Source organism: Cupressus sempervirens, chromosome 3 (assembly GCF_028749045.1).
Source record: "Cupressus sempervirens isolate cs-2001-9-10 chromosome 3, ASM2874904v1, whole genome shotgun sequence".
Taxonomy (NCBI): domain Eukaryota; kingdom Viridiplantae; phylum Streptophyta; class Pinopsida; order Cupressales; family Cupressaceae; genus Cupressus; species Cupressus sempervirens.
In genome coordinates this window covers 40,343,731-40,361,602 of record NC_143120.1, presented here as the reverse complement: position 1 = coordinate 40,361,602, position 17,872 = coordinate 40,343,731, and the positions used below count along the sequence as shown (strand labels likewise).

The 17,872-nt window shown below is 35.7% G+C and overlaps 1 protein-coding gene and 1 long non-coding RNA gene across 2 annotated transcripts; one reads left to right on the top strand and one right to left on the bottom strand.

Moving 5' to 3' along the window:
- Positions 1-205: 205 nt before the first annotated feature.
- LOC149564690 (uncharacterized) lies at positions 206-7,099 on the top strand. The gene is made up of 2 exons (XR_016361892.1): positions 206-714; positions 6,051-7,099. It is a non-coding gene; the product is annotated as an uncharacterized LOC149564690 (long non-coding RNA).
- Positions 7,100-14,047: 6,948 nt separating this feature from the next.
- LOC149564689 (uncharacterized) lies at positions 14,048-14,938 on the bottom strand. The gene is made up of 2 exons (XM_089816914.1): positions 14,848-14,938; positions 14,048-14,637 (listed from the first exon to the last, which is right to left on the bottom strand). The coding sequence occupies exons 1-2, from the start codon at positions 14,911-14,913 to the stop codon at positions 14,308-14,310; spliced, it is 396 nt and encodes a 131-aa protein (XP_089673040.1). The 5' UTR covers positions 14,914-14,938; the 3' UTR covers positions 14,048-14,307.
- Positions 14,939-17,872: the final 2,934 nt, after the last annotated feature.

Sequence of the window (17,872 nt, the reverse complement as noted above, 5' to 3'; positions counted from 1 at the left end):
AAGATTAATATTATCGCTCCAAAATATTAATAAAAATCATCATCATCAATAAAAAAATTTAAAAAAAATTCTAAGACATTTTCAAAAAAATCTGCAAAAACAGAATAAATTAATATCGATGATAGAACAACTTAGATTTGTCTTTGCTTTGTTTCTAATTTAAGCTTGAAAATATATAGATCACGATGGCAGCGAGGTAACTTTCACCCCCATTACATCTCGTCAAAATGGATATTATAGTCATATTATTAAAAAAAATCCACATGTTTTTGTGATTCGATTTTTAAAATGCAATCGACGACCCACCCCAGATTAGGGGTTTGTTGTTCATGACCCTGTTGGAACTCTCAATCTGATATGGATCTGACTTTGCATTCATAATCCTTTTGGGTTGCTTTGCTGGAATACTTACCTATTTGCTTCGATGGAATTCTGACCTATTTAAAAACATATATGGCTAATATTTGGATTTGCATCAATATACATATGGAAGATTATGAATGGCAGTTGAGAGGGCTGGTTTGAATGGCTGACTGGGGGTTTATGGTGGATCTCATGAGGATTGCTGTCTTATCTGTGGATGTGCTCGCCAGAGCTTTAGAAGAGCTTTCATTCAGACTGAGGGAAGTGCTTTAGATTCAATGAAAACCCTCCATTTAGCTGTCTGCATTGGTTTTGTAACCGGTTGAGGGGCTCGCGAGATATCTATTCATGGTTGGTAATGGAAATTTGTGTGGTTTTTTTAAATGGTAGTGGGTTTCCTGGATTTAAGAGAAAACGTTTAATGGAAAAGATAGGACTACTTTCTGAGTGTGTGTTGTTTCTCTTTCCTCATCGGTTCTGAAGATTGCCATATTTCCTGTTCAAGAAAGCAATGCAAGTATAATATCTGCCAACGCTTTAACTGTTAAATAGTCTTGCAGTTTTTTCATGATGAAGAATTCTCATGTGTAATCGTATACTTTCATTGATTTTTGTTAAAATTGTCTCTACACAAAAAAGTTGAATGAATGAGACGATTATTTTGAATATGTCTTTTCAGGATATCTGTCCTCTATTGGAATGCAACTGTGCAATCCGTATTAATGATAGTTATAAAGGTTTAATAGCCAAGTTATTCCTCAAAAGAAGTGGTTCGATATAATCCCACCGTGACTTTGGTGTAGGGTTTCGTTTCTGTATATTTTTATTTTTGTTCACATAGTAAATTTTGGGTTAGAATATGGGTGGCTCTGAAAGCTGTGTCCAATAAGCTTAGATTAGATTCTTGAAATCTATTAAAGTCCGTCAATCTCGAATTTATTCTGTAATAGTTACATTGTAACCTTTCTTGCACCTTTCTATTGAAGTTAAGAACCCTTCGTTAATTTGGGTTGTGTTCTTAGAGGTTAATTATAATCATTTCACCTCAAGCGCTCCCATAGTAATTCTGTCGTCAAGAAACACTGTTGACCGAATAAGGTTGATAGGTTATTTGGGATGGTTTCTGAGTATGACTGGCACAAGTTCTCACTAGTCTGGGTGAATGATGTTAAAAGTTCTGTAGTAAGGAAGCCACCAAAAACGAGGGTCTTTTTTTAATAATAATAATGGATATAGTGTAGGCTCTTGAGTTTATTGGAAGGGGATCGCCAGATACCCCATTTTCAGAATCTTGGCAATTGTCAATTGTGAAAAGCTTCAATAACAATTCAAACGAAAAGTTTAATTTAGTTTTTGTACTTGGTAAATCATGGGCGAGGAAGCGTAAGCTTGTAATTCATTTTGAGAATTTTAAAATGGGTCATTGCTTGAATGTACGCGTTATCAATACCCTCAATATCTTGTTTCTAAACATGGGTCATTCTGGAATCCAATCTAGAGTTGTAGCCTTTTCAATTGTGATGTCGCAGATTTCAACAGATGTCATACTCTAATGAGCGAATCCCAATACGATCATATTGCAACCTCTTGAATCTAGGGGTTTCTAATCTTATTATTTGGTTGGAGGATATGACCCGTTTTTCCCATTGGGTGGAGGTTTTCCATAGTCTCCTTGAAACAATTCAATACTCAAATATGTTCTCGCAAAAGGATTTCTCAATTATATTCTGAGAGAATGTTTATTTTCAGTCATCTCGGGTCTTATTGTTATAAAATCGCCTTATAATCCTAATGAGGATGGTAGTTACCATATTTGTGAACTCGACTGCTGATAATTAGCTAGATAATATAGCTAAAGGTGATTTTTGGGTATAAGGGCTGATCTGTAAATGGCAAACATTTTTTGCAGTTTTATCTACGTAGACACATATATCTAACTTGTCAAACACCGTATTTGTTTTCTTCTAACTTTTCTATGCTATAAAGTTATAAACTATATAGAGGAACCATCCAGACAAATGTATTTCCATGTGCTAGATGCCAACTATTTTGAAAGTCTTTGCCATTGCCGCGTCAAGAATTTCTATTAATCGGTTTGACAGTTGTTTATCTCTTGGGGTTCTGTTTTTTTTGGTTTTATGATCTTCGATTCACCTGATTACCTTTCTTCAGAAAAGATGTTTGCCTATTTTCTTAGTAGCTTCATACAGGTCTCTAATTTCATGATCATGGACTAAGGTGCCAGTAAAGGTTATCTTGGGAATTGCATGTTTGTCATTTACAATACAGTAGAAGTTAGAGTTAAAATGCATTTTTTTGTTGGTTGTGGAACTCTCGGTGAGCTACTAAACCAAATCAGTATTTGGGGTGAAGCTTGGAGGACTTGTTGAAGTATCCATCACCAAGGAGAGATCATATTTGCAGAAAATGACCAATATAATTTATTTATTTGGACAGGCATCCAACTAACATAAATTCTACAATATAGTATTGACAAAGAAATTTTATGGCAAATAAATTAACAGCAATTTGATAACTAAAATATGCACTCTGAGTTTTGACAGTAGAATTTATAGTCAGAATTAGAAATATGAATGGTAAGAGATCCAGGACCCCAAATACACAATTAGTGTATTAAAAGTTGAATGGTGGAACCAATACTCGGGACAAAATCAGTTTGTAGAAATCTGAAATGTGGAAAAGAAGAACAGAAATATTCAGGAAAAAGTAAGGGCTCGATGATTAAGTTGACTAATTGATATGATTATTTTTGGATGTCTATTTGTATAAGATAAACATCTATATTATACATTGGCTTTTAACATCCTTTGCTTTGGGGAATGTCTTCCCACGAACTCACTACATGGTTTTGGCATGGGAACATCTGAGAGGAAGCGCCCCATGTTCTCTGTGGATACGTGCCCTTGTATCCAGGCACAGAGAACCTGGACCTCCCAGCGCTCTCCAAGAACCCTCCCAAGCAAGAACCTTAACCTGGATGCTCTCGACAACAGCACAGGAACTCAGTATCATGGAATCATCAACTGAACTTGCTTTAAGACATAAGTTTGATTTTGTCTATTTCCATTCCTAGCGATTGAGATTTGAATGTTAACCTCTTCAAGGATTTTGTTAACTTATGGGAGGCTACTAAGGCCCTGTTGTTCAAGAGGGGACTTCTCTACCCTTACAATGCCTTATTGAAACAACTATATGAATTGGGGTTGGATCCTGAGTTGTTTTAGGAAGCAACCATAATGTGAAGCCTTAATTAAGGACCCTGGAAGAATCCAACAAAGGTTACCATCATGAAATCAAAAACATTAAAAGCACCAACTACCAGCAAAAAGGCTATGAGGTCTGTTTCATTGTTCATTGCTGTAATTGATACTAATTTCTAGGTGTCAGGATTTGACTATCATAATGATAATGTCTTGTGGTCTTGATGTTAAGATATTTTCAAATTTGCTAAAATATTGAGAGCTTCGTAGGATGTTTGTCACAGATTTAGAAATCTGAAGCCAAGTCTGACTCGCCAGTCTTGTCATCACTAAATGATGGCATTATTTTTGTAGAAAAAAAATTCTTAAGGGCAATGTTTTGTAATACTTGTCTTCTGCATAGATGAATTTGAAATGGATAAGAAACAAAACACGAGGGCTTGTTTGGCACCTCTGCGGTTAATTCTTGTAGAAGATTATAAAGGTTACGTGTTGAATTGACAGCCGGCAACCATACCTTTTTAAGTAGGAGACTGGGACTGTTAACAAAGAAACATTATTCTGACCATAATGTAAACTTTTTTTAGTGGTAAACATGTACTTAAGTACCTAGAATAGCTTCCAATGTGGAAACTGAAAGCTAAATCATAAACGTTGAAGCCATCGTGATGTGATCATCCAGTTTACCATGGTATCAGTACATTTGGTGTCTGATCAAGATCTGAAAACATGGCAATATTGATTGCATTCAAATATGAAACCAAGTTCAAACACAGTCTCTTTTACAGAAAGTACGATGTGAAATTGATATTGATACGGAGTGGAAGAAGGAATCTAGTTTACTTGGAATCTCCTACTCATTAACAATGTATCATGTCTTTGCTGTCTTTGAGCTCAGATACTAATGCTTTTGAATGTTGTTATATAACAGTCAAGGATTACAGAATTGATGCTTGTTCAGATTTAGCATATTAACCTTATCTGTGTATGGTTGTCTAGTAGTTGAACTAGATTGGCCGTCTTCCGTTCAAATATTTCCCTGAAACTGTGATGACTGTGTGTCAGTTTTACGTTATACCCTTCCATATTACTAGGTTTTGAAGTTTTAACTTACACGGCATAATACAGTGCTTTCAGGCGAAGGATGAGGTCTCCCATTTGTGGCTTCACTGAGCTTGGGTCAAGTTAAAAGTCCCCATGAACCATTCAAAATGAAATATTAAATGCACAAATTAAATCTGAATGATTGTGAAAATCATCTGTAAATAATCGAAAACTCACCTTTAGCCCTCAAGCATCTGTTCTATTAGCTATCTGAGAATTGAGTTCAATCTAATAGTCATATTTACTGCTGATAACAATAATGCCAATAACGATTATGGATCTTACTGGTGTGACAGAGATGTTTTTGATTGTATCCCGGGCTACTGTTTAGAAGGTTGGGATCGTTTGTGCTTCTGGCTGTGCTGAGGCTGGTTGCTGTTTCCTGATTTGATTGTTGAACTGCATTTGTGATGAGGCCAGCCCTTTCCCTGCTAATACAACCAAAAACAAGTATGCTTACTATGTGTCCAAAAACTATGCGTAGCTCAAGATATTCCAGCTAAAATAGTCCAGAATAAACTGCAATGCACAATTGCAGATCAAATAAGATTAATTGTGCAGTAAACAACAAAGTTACCAATTTGGAAGTCATGCACACGACGCAAATGTAGATCAAACTGTAGATTTTAACACAATAGCAAAGCAAAATTTTCTCTGTAAAGTATCAAGTCTGTCATAGTCATGTGCATTGCTCACTAGTAAAAGCTCCCCAAATCATTGCTTGAAAATTTATGGATTGAGTCAAAGAAGAATTCAGAAGCTACGTTCTCCGTTTTGTTGGTATAAGAGCTATTCCTATGGATTTTGGCAAATTAGATGGATTCCTATGGATTTTAACAAACATTACTGTGGAAGTTCCATGATTTTAATATTACTACATTATCAAGCTATACAGAATTCAAAAAACGGACTGCAAAGTCCAGAAGACCCTGTGTAAATTTCTGCAGATCTGAACACAGCCAACATTCATAAGATTAGACCATAACTGAATGCAACTACTTACGCTTTTTTTTTATGTACTAAGTTTCTCTCAAGTAAATTAGGATTGCACCCATGCTTCGATTGTGATATTGTACCTTACTTTTCCTTGGTGAATTGCATCCCTTGCTCCTTTGTGTGGTTATTTGCAATAAATCATTTACTGAGGTTACGATCATATCTAACCAATAGCTTATTGCAAGATTAAGGTATAGTTCTTGTAGCGATTTACCATCATTTGACAAACATTTTCTAACTTCACATAATTCTACCTTTTGTGGTTATCTATTAATTCTGTATTTTCTTGATGTTCAACTTTGGCTGTGGCATATTTCATTTTCAAAATCAAGTTTTCCTTTGGCTTATAAAGATGTTTTTTTGCAGGTCAGGCTTAGACATCCTAATTCCCACAGTTTTGAGGTGATACGACTTGCAATGTTTTATTAGATCGTCAGAGGTTCAAATTACATTTTTGATGCACTTTGATGCGCCTTCTATTTATGTTCTCGTGTGACCATGTATGTGCGTGCAACATGTTTCATCATTTCATCATTTGTGACTCTGGAGAAACACAAAAACTGAGCCATCACTTAGGCTCTCTGGCATTTATGAACCTAAATCAGTACATCATCCACTGGAAGAGTGGCCTTTAGGTGATTTAAACGTATGGCAAATGTAGGTGCGATATGTTTTTTGAGGCTCTGGAAAAATTTAGTTGAATCAAAATGATATGTGAATTGCTGTTTCTCTGTCCTGTATGTGGTGAAATCCTGATGTTAACAGTGCTTTAAGTGTGCACTTAGAAGAAGATGATAGGCTTACATGCCCCAATTTTCAAGAATCTATTAGAGGTGCTTTTGTAACTATGAGCAAAGAACGACCCATTATGAACAGCTGATACTTTAAATGGATGCTGCTAAAAATTCAATGTACATTAATGGGAAGAGATATGGTCAAAGAACTACAAAAGTCTTTAAATTAGACAATTGTGCATATAACAATAGGCACCTGATTATTTCTAACCCAGTTTCCATCAATGTGAAGTTTGGCCATCATTTGGAGATAATCCATTCTGCCGCTCTGACCAAACTTGAGTTATTTTTGGAGGCTCAATTTCTAACGCTGAGATTTGGATAATTTTTTGAGAAAGAGTTGTTGGAAAAAATTTATCGTTGATGGGTGAAAACCAAAAAGGATTAGAAAACAAAAGTGGAAGAACAGAGAAGCGGCTACAGGGAAGAATAGAGAAGCAGCAGCTGCAGAAAGACCGTATATGGTAGCTCCGGAGAGAGCACACACAACAGTCCCAGAGAGAGTTCACACAACAGCAAGCAAAACTAATCTACAAATTATTTTTTGGAATCTGTTTGTAAACTTTTCTTAAAATTTCTTTATTACTATAAATAGAGAACATCTCTCTTACTTCAGAGAAACGTCTCCTCCTGTTTTGGATTAATACTACCATGTATGCACTTTTTGGTTACATTTGAAACCTTAAATTTTCTAGAATGAATATATGTGAGCTGTTTGACCTCACCTTCTGTAAGTGAACAATCAATTATTTCCTTGCAAAAGCAGAAACTTTCTTTTTAAAATTAGGATTGTAGGAGGAGTTTAGAATCAAAATTTCCATACGATTAAGTTTCCATATACGCTAGCGAAAATGTGTGTTACATGTGTTCGAAACTAAGATCTAATATGTGCAATACCATGAGGCTTGAATTGTTAGTTCTTGGGGGAACGACAAGTCAATCAACCAATCAAATCGAATGATTAAATTTTATTTGACAAGAATACAATAGTCACTTAGTAATATTTATTTACAATAATTTAAAATCATGAGTTTTCTAAATTTTAGTTGGTTCGAGTAATGTGAAAAATCATTTTTGTGTGAAAAAATACAAAATTAGAGATAGACTGAACAAAAGCAAAAACAAAAGGAACCAGCACCGGAAAGAGATAGAAAATAATATTCTTCTAATTAATTCATTATTTGAACAATATATACACTTGCTCTCCTATAGATTTATTCTCCCTATAATTTCATATCCAAAAACTTGACCTAAATCTAAACTTAAACCTAAAATCTCTATTTATACTTGCTAAGACGGTCTATGGAACATTTTAGATTATTACAAAATAGGAAAGTTGACCCAAAGAGACTTCTTGCCAAAATGGTTTATAGAAAACTCTAGATTAATATAGAATAGGGAAGAATGACCCACAATGATCTGAATGAATTCCAAGAAAAGATCTTATCCTAATGACGAAATCGGGATAAATTCTTCGTGCATAAATTATGTCCGAAATATTTTATGTGGGTGCTCTTCCACCATACTCCCCAGAAAATGTTATCTCAAGCCCACTTGAGATGAGCTCTTGTAGAGTGGTACCCTACTTTTTGATATCTTGTTCGGTCATCCACACAACATTTACATCTGAATAACCTTTGACTTTTACCAAATACTACTTGGACTCCTTTCCTTTTGTCTGCTTTATAACTCTGGTGTCAAGTATCCTTTTTAGCTATGGTGTCTGCTTAAATGGTAGACGTTGAATGTCTTCTGTATCAGTAATATGTCTCGTGTCAATTTCTTTAGTGGGTGCTTTGAATGGTGTGAGGTCTACTATGTTGAAGATGGAAGAAATGCCAATCTTAGGTGGCAATCGAATCTCATAAGCATTGGTTCCAAACTTCTTCAATATTTGACAAGGACTTAGTTTCTCAACATAAGCTTAGTAGATTTACCTTTTGGCAGCCTCTTTCTTGAGATTTGCCCATACTAAATCTCCCATTTCAAATTCTAAGTGTCTTTGTTTCTGATTTGCATGCTTCTTATATTTGTCAAAGGTTTGTTGAGGTTGTGCTTGGACTTCATCATGGATTTCTTTTATGACTGTAGCAAATTCTTCTCCTTGGGCACTAATTTGTTGCTGTGAACTCATATCTCTTAACTCAAAAATCCCTCGAGGATGAATTCCATACACCACTTGAAATGGTGGCTTTCCTGTACTTTATTGATGGAGTCATTATATGCAGATTCAGCTTGGGGTAGGAGTACATCCCATTTTGCTGCATGTTGTCTTTTGAGTGTTCTTATCTAATTGCCCAATGTTCTATTAACTACTTCTATTTAGCCACTAGTTTGAGGGTGGTACGCTGATGAGAATGATAAATTGGTTCCAAGTTATCTCCATAAAGTTCTTCAAAAGTGTCCTACAAACTTCACATCCATGTCTGAAACTATGTTGAGAGGTAGCCTATGAATCCTTATGACTTTCTTAAAAAAGAGATCTACCATATGAGAAGCATCATTGGTCAACTTACATGGTAAGAAGTGAGTCGTTTTGTTGAACCTATCTACTACAACAAATACACTATCATGCCCCTTTTGTGTCCGTGGCAGCCCCATTACAGAATCCATCGATATGCTTTCCCAAGGTCTAGATGATATTGGCAAAGGTTGATAAAGCCCTGCATTTGTAGTCCTTCCTTTGGCCCTTTGACAAATCATACATGTTTCCACAAAGTTTCTAACATCAGTTTGAAGTTTAGGCTAATAGTAGTACCTTCTAACCAATTTTAAGGTTTTATTCAAACCAAAATGTCCACCCATTGTTTCACTATGCTTCTCTTTGATAATGGTTGTCCTAATAGAGCACCTGGGTACACATAGTTCTCCTCCTTTGAAAAGAAGTTTGTCTTGTATCAAAAAATTAGGAAAATTAACACGCTATTTTTCACCAAACTCCATACATACCTTGTAGATGTCGCCAAAATCTGGATCTGCTACATACATGTCCTTGAGTGCTTCAATTCCCACACTTTCTAGCAGTATCTGGGAGATAGTTAGATTCCTTCTACTAAGAGCATCAACAACCTTGTTTGATATGCCTTTCTTATGTTTGATGGTGAAGGTATAGGCTTGTAAATACTCCATCCATTTCATGTGCCTATGACTTAATTTGTCTTTGCTATTTAGAAAACTGAGTGCTTGGTTATCGGTATACACAACAAACTCCTTTGACAACAAGTAATGTCTCCACCTTTTGAGAGCTTAAACCAATGCATACATTTCTAGGTCATATGAAGAGTATTTCTACTTGGCTTCATTGAGCTTTTCACTTGAGAAAGCCACTGGTTTTCCTTCTTGACTAAGAACTGTCCCAATAGCAACCTTGCTAGCATCACATTCTACTTGGAAAACTTTGTTAAAATCAGGTGAAGAAAGAATTGGCTGCTCACTAACATTTTTCTTAAGCAATTCAAAAGCTGCATTTGCTAATTGACTCCATGCAAACTTACACTTTCTTCCTCCTTTAATAGTTTCTAACATATGAGCACATATATGACTGAAATTTCTTATGAATTTCCTATAAAATGTAGCAAGACCATGAAAGCTTCTAACATCTCCAACTATTCTTGGGGGTGGCCAGGATATTATAGCACTTACCTTATCTTTATCCATCTTTAAGCTACCTTCGGAGATAACAAAACCAAGATATGTCAGCTCCTCTTGCATAAACAAACACTTTTCCAAATTTATTACCAATTTCTCCTCATGAAGTCTTCTCAAAACCATGTCAATGTGCTCTAGGTGTTCTTCCTTTCTCTTGCTGAAAATTAATATGTCATCTAAATATACTATGATGAACTTACCATTGAAGTCTTTGAGTATTTCATTCATAAGTCTCATGAAGGTACCAGGAGCATTAGAGAGTCCAAATGGCATTACCTTCCATTCATATAATCCATCATTGGTTTTGAGTGTTGTCTTCCACTCATCTCCAGCTCTTATCCTTATTTGATGGTACCCACTTTTTAAGTCAATCTTGGAGAAATACTTTGCACCTCCCAAACAATCAAGCAAATCTTCAATTCTTGGCATTGGAAACTTATACCTGATTAGAATCTTATTAATGACTCTAGAATCAACACACAACTTCCAAGTTCCTTCTTTCTTGGGTGCCAAAACAACAGGTACAACACATGGGCTTAAGCTTTTCATAATCAAGCCAAAATCGAGTAACTCCTTTACTTGTCTAGCAATCTCCTCATTTTGTTGGGGTGTCATCTTGTATGTAGTCTTATTGGGTAAAGTAGCTGCAGGAATGAAATCAATACAATGACTAATGTCTCATATAGGTGGTAAAGACTTTGGCATGCCTTCTGAAATCAAACCTTCATACTTATCCAAAAGTTTTTTCACTTCATTAGGAATTGTCTTCTTTGTTTCAGCCTCCTTTCTGTCATTTACAACGGGTTCTTGTGGTTGTGGGTTAGGCAACAAAAGAAAACAAGGTTTAGGTTCATACTTCTCGTAAGAATTCATTTTTATCAACTATCATAATTTTGGCTTCCCTCTCTTTATTTTCTTCCACTTCTTCATGATCAGCAAATGGAATCAATCTAATCACCTTTCCATCCTTCTTAATGGTGTATATATTGAGTTTTCCATCATGTTGTGTCAGCAAATCATAATGCTAGGGCCTACCAAATAATAGATGGCACGCATCCATGTCAACTATATCACACAAAATTATGTCCTTATACTTTCCAATCTAAAAATCAACCTATGCTTGCTCATTTACAAGAGTTTGTTGACCCTTTGTTAGCCATGAAACCTTATAAGGAAAAGGATGAGGTATCCTCTTAAGTTTTAACTTTGTGAACCATCTCAAGAGAAACTAAATTCTCAGTATATCCTAAGTCAATAATGACTTTACATACCTTGCCTCTGGATTTGTAAGCATTCCTAAAGATAGTTTTCTTTTGTGGTGGTTCCATGGTAGTAGACACTTTCAAAAGTGTTATTTTCATCATTAAACTTTCTTCTCTCGTAGGTACACTATTTGAGTCAGCCATCTCCTTCTCTTGATATTCATCATCTTGTACCAAATGTTTCTTCTTTCACCTTGTGAATTTGAACTTGCTCTATCCAGACACCTAGATGCATAATGTCCCTCCTTATTGCAATTGAAACAAATAATCAGATTTACCCTTCTACCACCAAATCCACCTCTTGAATTGCCTCTTCTACCTCTGAAGTTACCTTTGAAATTTTTTTCGCTTTGACTGGTTTCTTGGTTGATCTCCTTACGATCTTCATGGTTTAGTCCTCTTCCTTGGAAATTTTCTCTTCCCCTTTGATTTCTTCCTCTTCCTCTACTATTTTGTTCTTGCCTTCTTTTCAATTTGGCTTCCACCTTCAATGCTAGTTGATAACATTTTTGTACTGTATCGGGACACAATAAATTAAGTTCTTCTTAAATGTTCAATCTCAATCCATTAAGATATCTAGCAACTTTTACACTTTCACATTCACTCTACTTCGCCTTTAGGCTTAATTTTTGGAATTCTTCAATATAGGCAGTGACATGTAGCTCCTTTTGTCTTAAACTTTGTCTCCATCGATGAAGTTGGATTTCATAATCCTTAGGTAAGTATGTTTCTCTCACCTTGGCACACATCCTTTCCCATGAAGTTATCATGTTCTTACCTTCTTTGACCCTTTCTCCTTGAGTGAAATTCCACCAAGTGAGGGTTGGTCCCTTCAATTTTGACTTGCCAATTTTTACCTTGTCTTTTTTTGATATATTTTCACATTCAAAATGGTTGTTCAAAGCTTCTATCCAATCCACAACAACATTAGCATCCATCTTTCCCAAGAAGATGGGTAGGTCACCTTTGGCATCCTTCTTGCCAACTCTTTCAAGGGCTTCTATGAAGTCTCTTTGGTCTACAAGTAAGTTAACCACCTCTTGCTTAGGGGTATGCTTTTCTTCCCCTTCTTCCTCTTGCTCTGAGGAAATCTTTGCCCTTCAGCTTCTCAAATTCATCCAATAACCACTTATTGATTTTCTCATGTTCTTGCATCTTCTTTGCCAATTCAACATTGGTGACCATGTTTGATGTTTCAGCTTTTGACTCTGATCCAAACATAAAATCTAATTTCCTCAAGAGCTTTCCCCAAGCTTTGTTACCAAAAATGATGTAGAGATAAACTCAACGGAAACAAAAAAAAAACAAAAGGAACCAACACCAAAACGAGAGATAATAATATTCTTCTAATTAATTCATCATCTGAACAATATATACACTTGCTCTCCTATAGATTTATTCTCCCCATAATTTTATATCCAAAAACTTGACCCAAACCTAAACCTAAACCTAAAAACTCTATTTATACTTGCTAAGATGGTCTACGAAACATTTTAGATTATTACAAAATAGGAAAGCTGACCCAAAGTGACTTCCTACCAAAACGGTTTACAGAAAACTCTAGATTAATATAGAATAGGGAAGAATGACCCCACAACGATTTGAACGAATCTCAAGAAAAGATCTTATCCTAATGACGAAATCGGGATAAATTCTTCGTGAAGAAATCACACCCAAAATATTTTATGTGGGTCCTCTTGCACCAGCCGTCTACTTGTTTTAAGATCCAATGATATGGGAAGCTCCACAATTTCACCTTCTAGATGATTTCGGGAAAGCCTTCGTGTTTGAGTTGATTGACTAGGGTTTTAATCATCATTTTTCTACTTGAAACTATGTCAGCTAAATTTAGGTCCAGGTTGAGGGCTCTGCGGAAGCTTGGGACTAATTTGGCCAATGTAACTAAATCTCTAGGGAGAAATTTTTTTAATTTTAAATTCTTTTTGTGTTCGTAGCTAGGCTCGAAAAAGCACAGGCCAAGTGACTTTTAGTAGTAGGATTATTTTGCTAATTAAATCTTCATCCTGTTTTGCTTAAGTTTTATTCACAGAAATCTACAACAGCACTTAACTTTCTGTTAAGATGGAGCTTGGCTTGGATGCTAATTTCGTTGAAGCCGATGAGGAATTCTTGAGTACTCTGGTTAGGAGGAGTTCCAAAGTTGACTGAGGAGTGATTTGGAGGAAAATGTTGCTAAATATCCAGTGAAGCCTAAAGCCTAAAATGAACAAAGATTTTATCACATATGGTGAAGAAAATAATGATATTAATGTCGCAATTACTTCCCTGGAAATTGCAGCGAGCAGGATATTTTAGCGAGAAACAAGAATGAAGACGGATTTCGGCTCGTTTAACAAGGAATCCCCCCCCACTCTGGTTTTAAGCAGAGTCTGAACTTAATAGAGGAAGAATTTTTAAGGAAAATGAGGCTAGTGGTTCAAATACAATAATCAACAACATTGAAGTTGAATTGAATGAAGTTCAAAGCAGCCAGGCAAAGGTAGGTTGCAAAAGCTTTTAGGCAGACAAATCTCAAGTAACCACGGTTGAACATACCAAACAACATGAAACTAGAGGATATTTTAATAGAGGTTCCAGTTAATAGTGCCATATCCTAAAAGATGTAAAAGCATGGAGTTCGCTGTTTTGTAAGATTCCATTATATGTGAGTAGTCTTAAAATAAATTTGATAAAATGCTTACAGATATTTCTCTGAGTTCTCTTCACAAGTGGATTAACCTTGAGGAACATTAGAATCAGTGGTGGTTCATATTTGAATCTGAAATCCACTGCCATTAATAAGTTTGCATATCAAAAATAATAAAAACCTTACATATTTTTGAGCCTTTAAGCAGGAACAAAAAGACCAAATCACCTAACTCAAAGAAGTTGTCTGCTTTAAAAGCAGGGAATACACCATCAATGTTCGCGCTTGATGAAGATCAAGGAAATGTAGATGTTGTCTGGTTTCCTTTGGAAAGTTCTTCTTAAATGTATTAAGTCCATTTTCAAGCCCTGTTTACGCCTAGGCAAGTGAACAGGGCTAGCAGGAGCATTGAAGATAAATCCGGCGATTTGATGACCAGGGTTAGAAGGTGCGCTCAAATAAAGAGGCGAACTACAGGCACTCTCATACGCATAACAATTTCCATCGCCATTGTTGTTCATGACATGCAATCCAATCCCAACCACCCGCAACGTCTCTATCTCTAATATTTCTTCTCGAACATGCACACAAATCTCGCCTCGCTGAATCACAAAGCTCATGAAAAACACCAATTTGAGAATTTTAGAACACCAAAGCCCGTGCAGAACAAGCAATAATGGTACAGGGCGCTTGAATTTGTACTACTACGGAAAGACAAGGGAGCGATGGCTACATGCCTATATGAATTCAAGTAAAAAATTATAAAAATTGATGAAAAAAATAATAGATTGAAGATTGCAGACGTGCATTACCAGAAGCTCTTTTCCATAGCGGATGAGTATGTTTCGAAACAAAATTGTCAAAAGCACACTATTCATCAAGGATTGAGAGATGAGCACATTAATATCTACAAAGCTTTCATAGCGATCTATATAAAAATTAAACATATCCAATTTCAATTTTGTTGTAGCCGTTGAAAGATAAATTCCACTTCGCCACTATCCTACTGACTCTTAATTAACACCATACAACACGGTACCCTGTCTATGCATAGTGAATAGTGAAGTAGACATACACTAAGCATGTAACTGCCCTACATGCCCTTTTTTATAGTCCATTCAAAGACCTAGTTTCCTTGAATTTTTAAATTGTTTAAGAAATTTTAAAAGCATACATTTTTACCACATTCTACAACTCTATACCTATTTTTAGATAGTTTTAACAACAATTTTTTCATAAAAGTATATAAAGATTTTTTAAAATTATATCTACGAAGTTTGTTTAAAAATATAATTTAACATTTTCAATTGTATAGAGAACACTAGCAACTCACACCAATGTCGGAATAATTTTAGGTTCCATTTAAATCAAATTTCTTAAAAAATCTTTACATCTCTCTAGTACACTTTTAGTCCTTAAAAACTTATATATTTATAGTTGTTAAATTTCAATATCATTTTCTCACTATCTAATGATAAGACACACCACAATTGAAAATGTTCAGTTATATTTTCGAACGAACTTGTTAGATATAATTTCAAAAAATATCATTTAATCTTTGTTTTTTAATTATTTATTAATCTAACATAAAATTATTACTTTCTATTTTATTTGTGCATCAATACATTCACAATTAAAATATTTATTAATATAAAATTATTTTAAATTTTGTAATGCTTCACTCAGAGATCCTTGGAAACAATGATAAATATAAGTCAAGATTTTTTCTTTTTGAACAAGTATGAATGCACATGGCATATAACATACGATGATCACAAATATTGCAATAGAAGACAATTCACACATCTCGACACTAATGGATCTCCAAACGTCACTACCGACCAAAACAATTAACAATAGAAGACGCAAAATTAAATTTGAATCAAAACATTCCAAATTCAAAATGTGACACCAAAGGATTGAAGAGCACTTAAGAGGGTAGCCAAAACACTTCCTGCAAAGTTTAGGTCAAACCAAAAAGTGCCTGCTATCCTCCGGAATAGGTTTTTGCAAATACTAGGTGATACTTTAACTCAACACTAGGCGGTACTTTTCAGTATCGTATGACCTTTCTCAAGAAGGGATGCGACACTTTCAGGGTTTGAGTGACACTTCTCTAAAGGGTGTGTGATACTTTACAAGTATCGTACGACACTTCTTCAATGGGGGTGCAATACTGGAAAGTATCGCATGACATTTCTCTAAGAGACGTGCAATACAATCAGGGATTGCATGACAGATATCTATTGGGCGTGCAACACTTTATTGTATCACCCCATGCTGACACATGGTCACCCACGAATGCAAGAAAAACTCCTTAAGGACAAACTAAAGAGATAAATAGAGTTCAAAACCTCCACACCGGGGAGTGCCGGATCCACAAGTTGAGGCGTAAACACTCGAACACAATACTAAAAGATGGAAACTAAATTTAACCATCTAATCATGCAGTGAAGGGAAAGTACAAAAGGAACATCATAGTGTACGTAAACAATCATCGCAATAAACTAAAGTAACATCGTAATAAACAAAATAACCAAACTAAGTGTGTGGTTCCTTCCAACCATAATAACATCGTAAGACCATTGTGGCCCCTAGCCATCCCCGTGCATAACATCCCAGGCTACCGATCGGATTGTCAGTACTATCATATAAGGACGTCACTACTAAAACATGCTACAACATAAGCATAAGGAAATCTAACATGCTTAAAAGTAAAGTATAAGATAATCGTACAAAACCAAATGACATCATCTATCACATGCTAATCATCATAATAAGGAAATGCGTCAATAACTAACATCATCTAAACATGATAGACAAGCATTCCGATGAAAGCATAAATCACAAGAAAGCATACTCTGGAGCCCGAAGTACCAAGTGAAAACATCCAACAACAATCGCACTAGGACAAAAGACCGTCTCTATACACTGGTCCCTAGCAGTGGTATAGGTAGCTACATCTCCCAATCATGTGGAACCTGTAGGCCCACACCTGTCATGTTGATGGAGATAATGATTCAACCACAAACATAGACAAAGCAAATGTTCATGGCTAACACTCACACCAGACAATATGATGACTGAAACCAAGACATAGACAATGCATAAACTATAAGTCTTGGTTAGACACTCAATGGACTACTAAGTAGGGGCTGACATCATGGAGAGTTGCTTAGCATCAAAAAGCCCAAGCTAGCATTGATAGCTACTCTTCTCAATAGAGGGCGCACAACCTAGACAACAACTCTTCTTAATGGAAGGTGCACAACCCAAACATTTCATTATCTTAAAATTATTACCACCTAGTATTTTAATTTAGTTATCACTTATATAAAACTTCTTCTACCAACCAACTAGAAAATAATCACCAGGTTGTAGGATAGAAGCCCCTCCATATGCTACCCTACCCCACCCATGCTCATCCAACGATGAGTGCTTGTAGGCATGTAAATTTCCAACCCAACCCCAATGATCAGAACTTCTAAAAATACCATAGAAGATCGGGCTTCACAAGTCACCTGACAATTGTATGCGCACATACTCATGTGTGGCGCACCACCATCATGAAGTTCATAACACAAGGACTAGATGAGAACACATTGCAAAAAGCCACTCAATCGAAAACAAATTCAGAAGGACAGATGTAGCACACATCCTAATGCAACATAAAAAGTGCAATAAAGGTTCGAATGACATCCAAATGAATGATCCAAGTCCATGACCAAATTAATGCCAAAAAAAACCCAAGAAAATAGGGCAACACACAAAATGACATAAAAACTCCAAAAACTAGAGAACTTCAAAGTTAAAACCCATTTGGTCTTTTGGTACAAA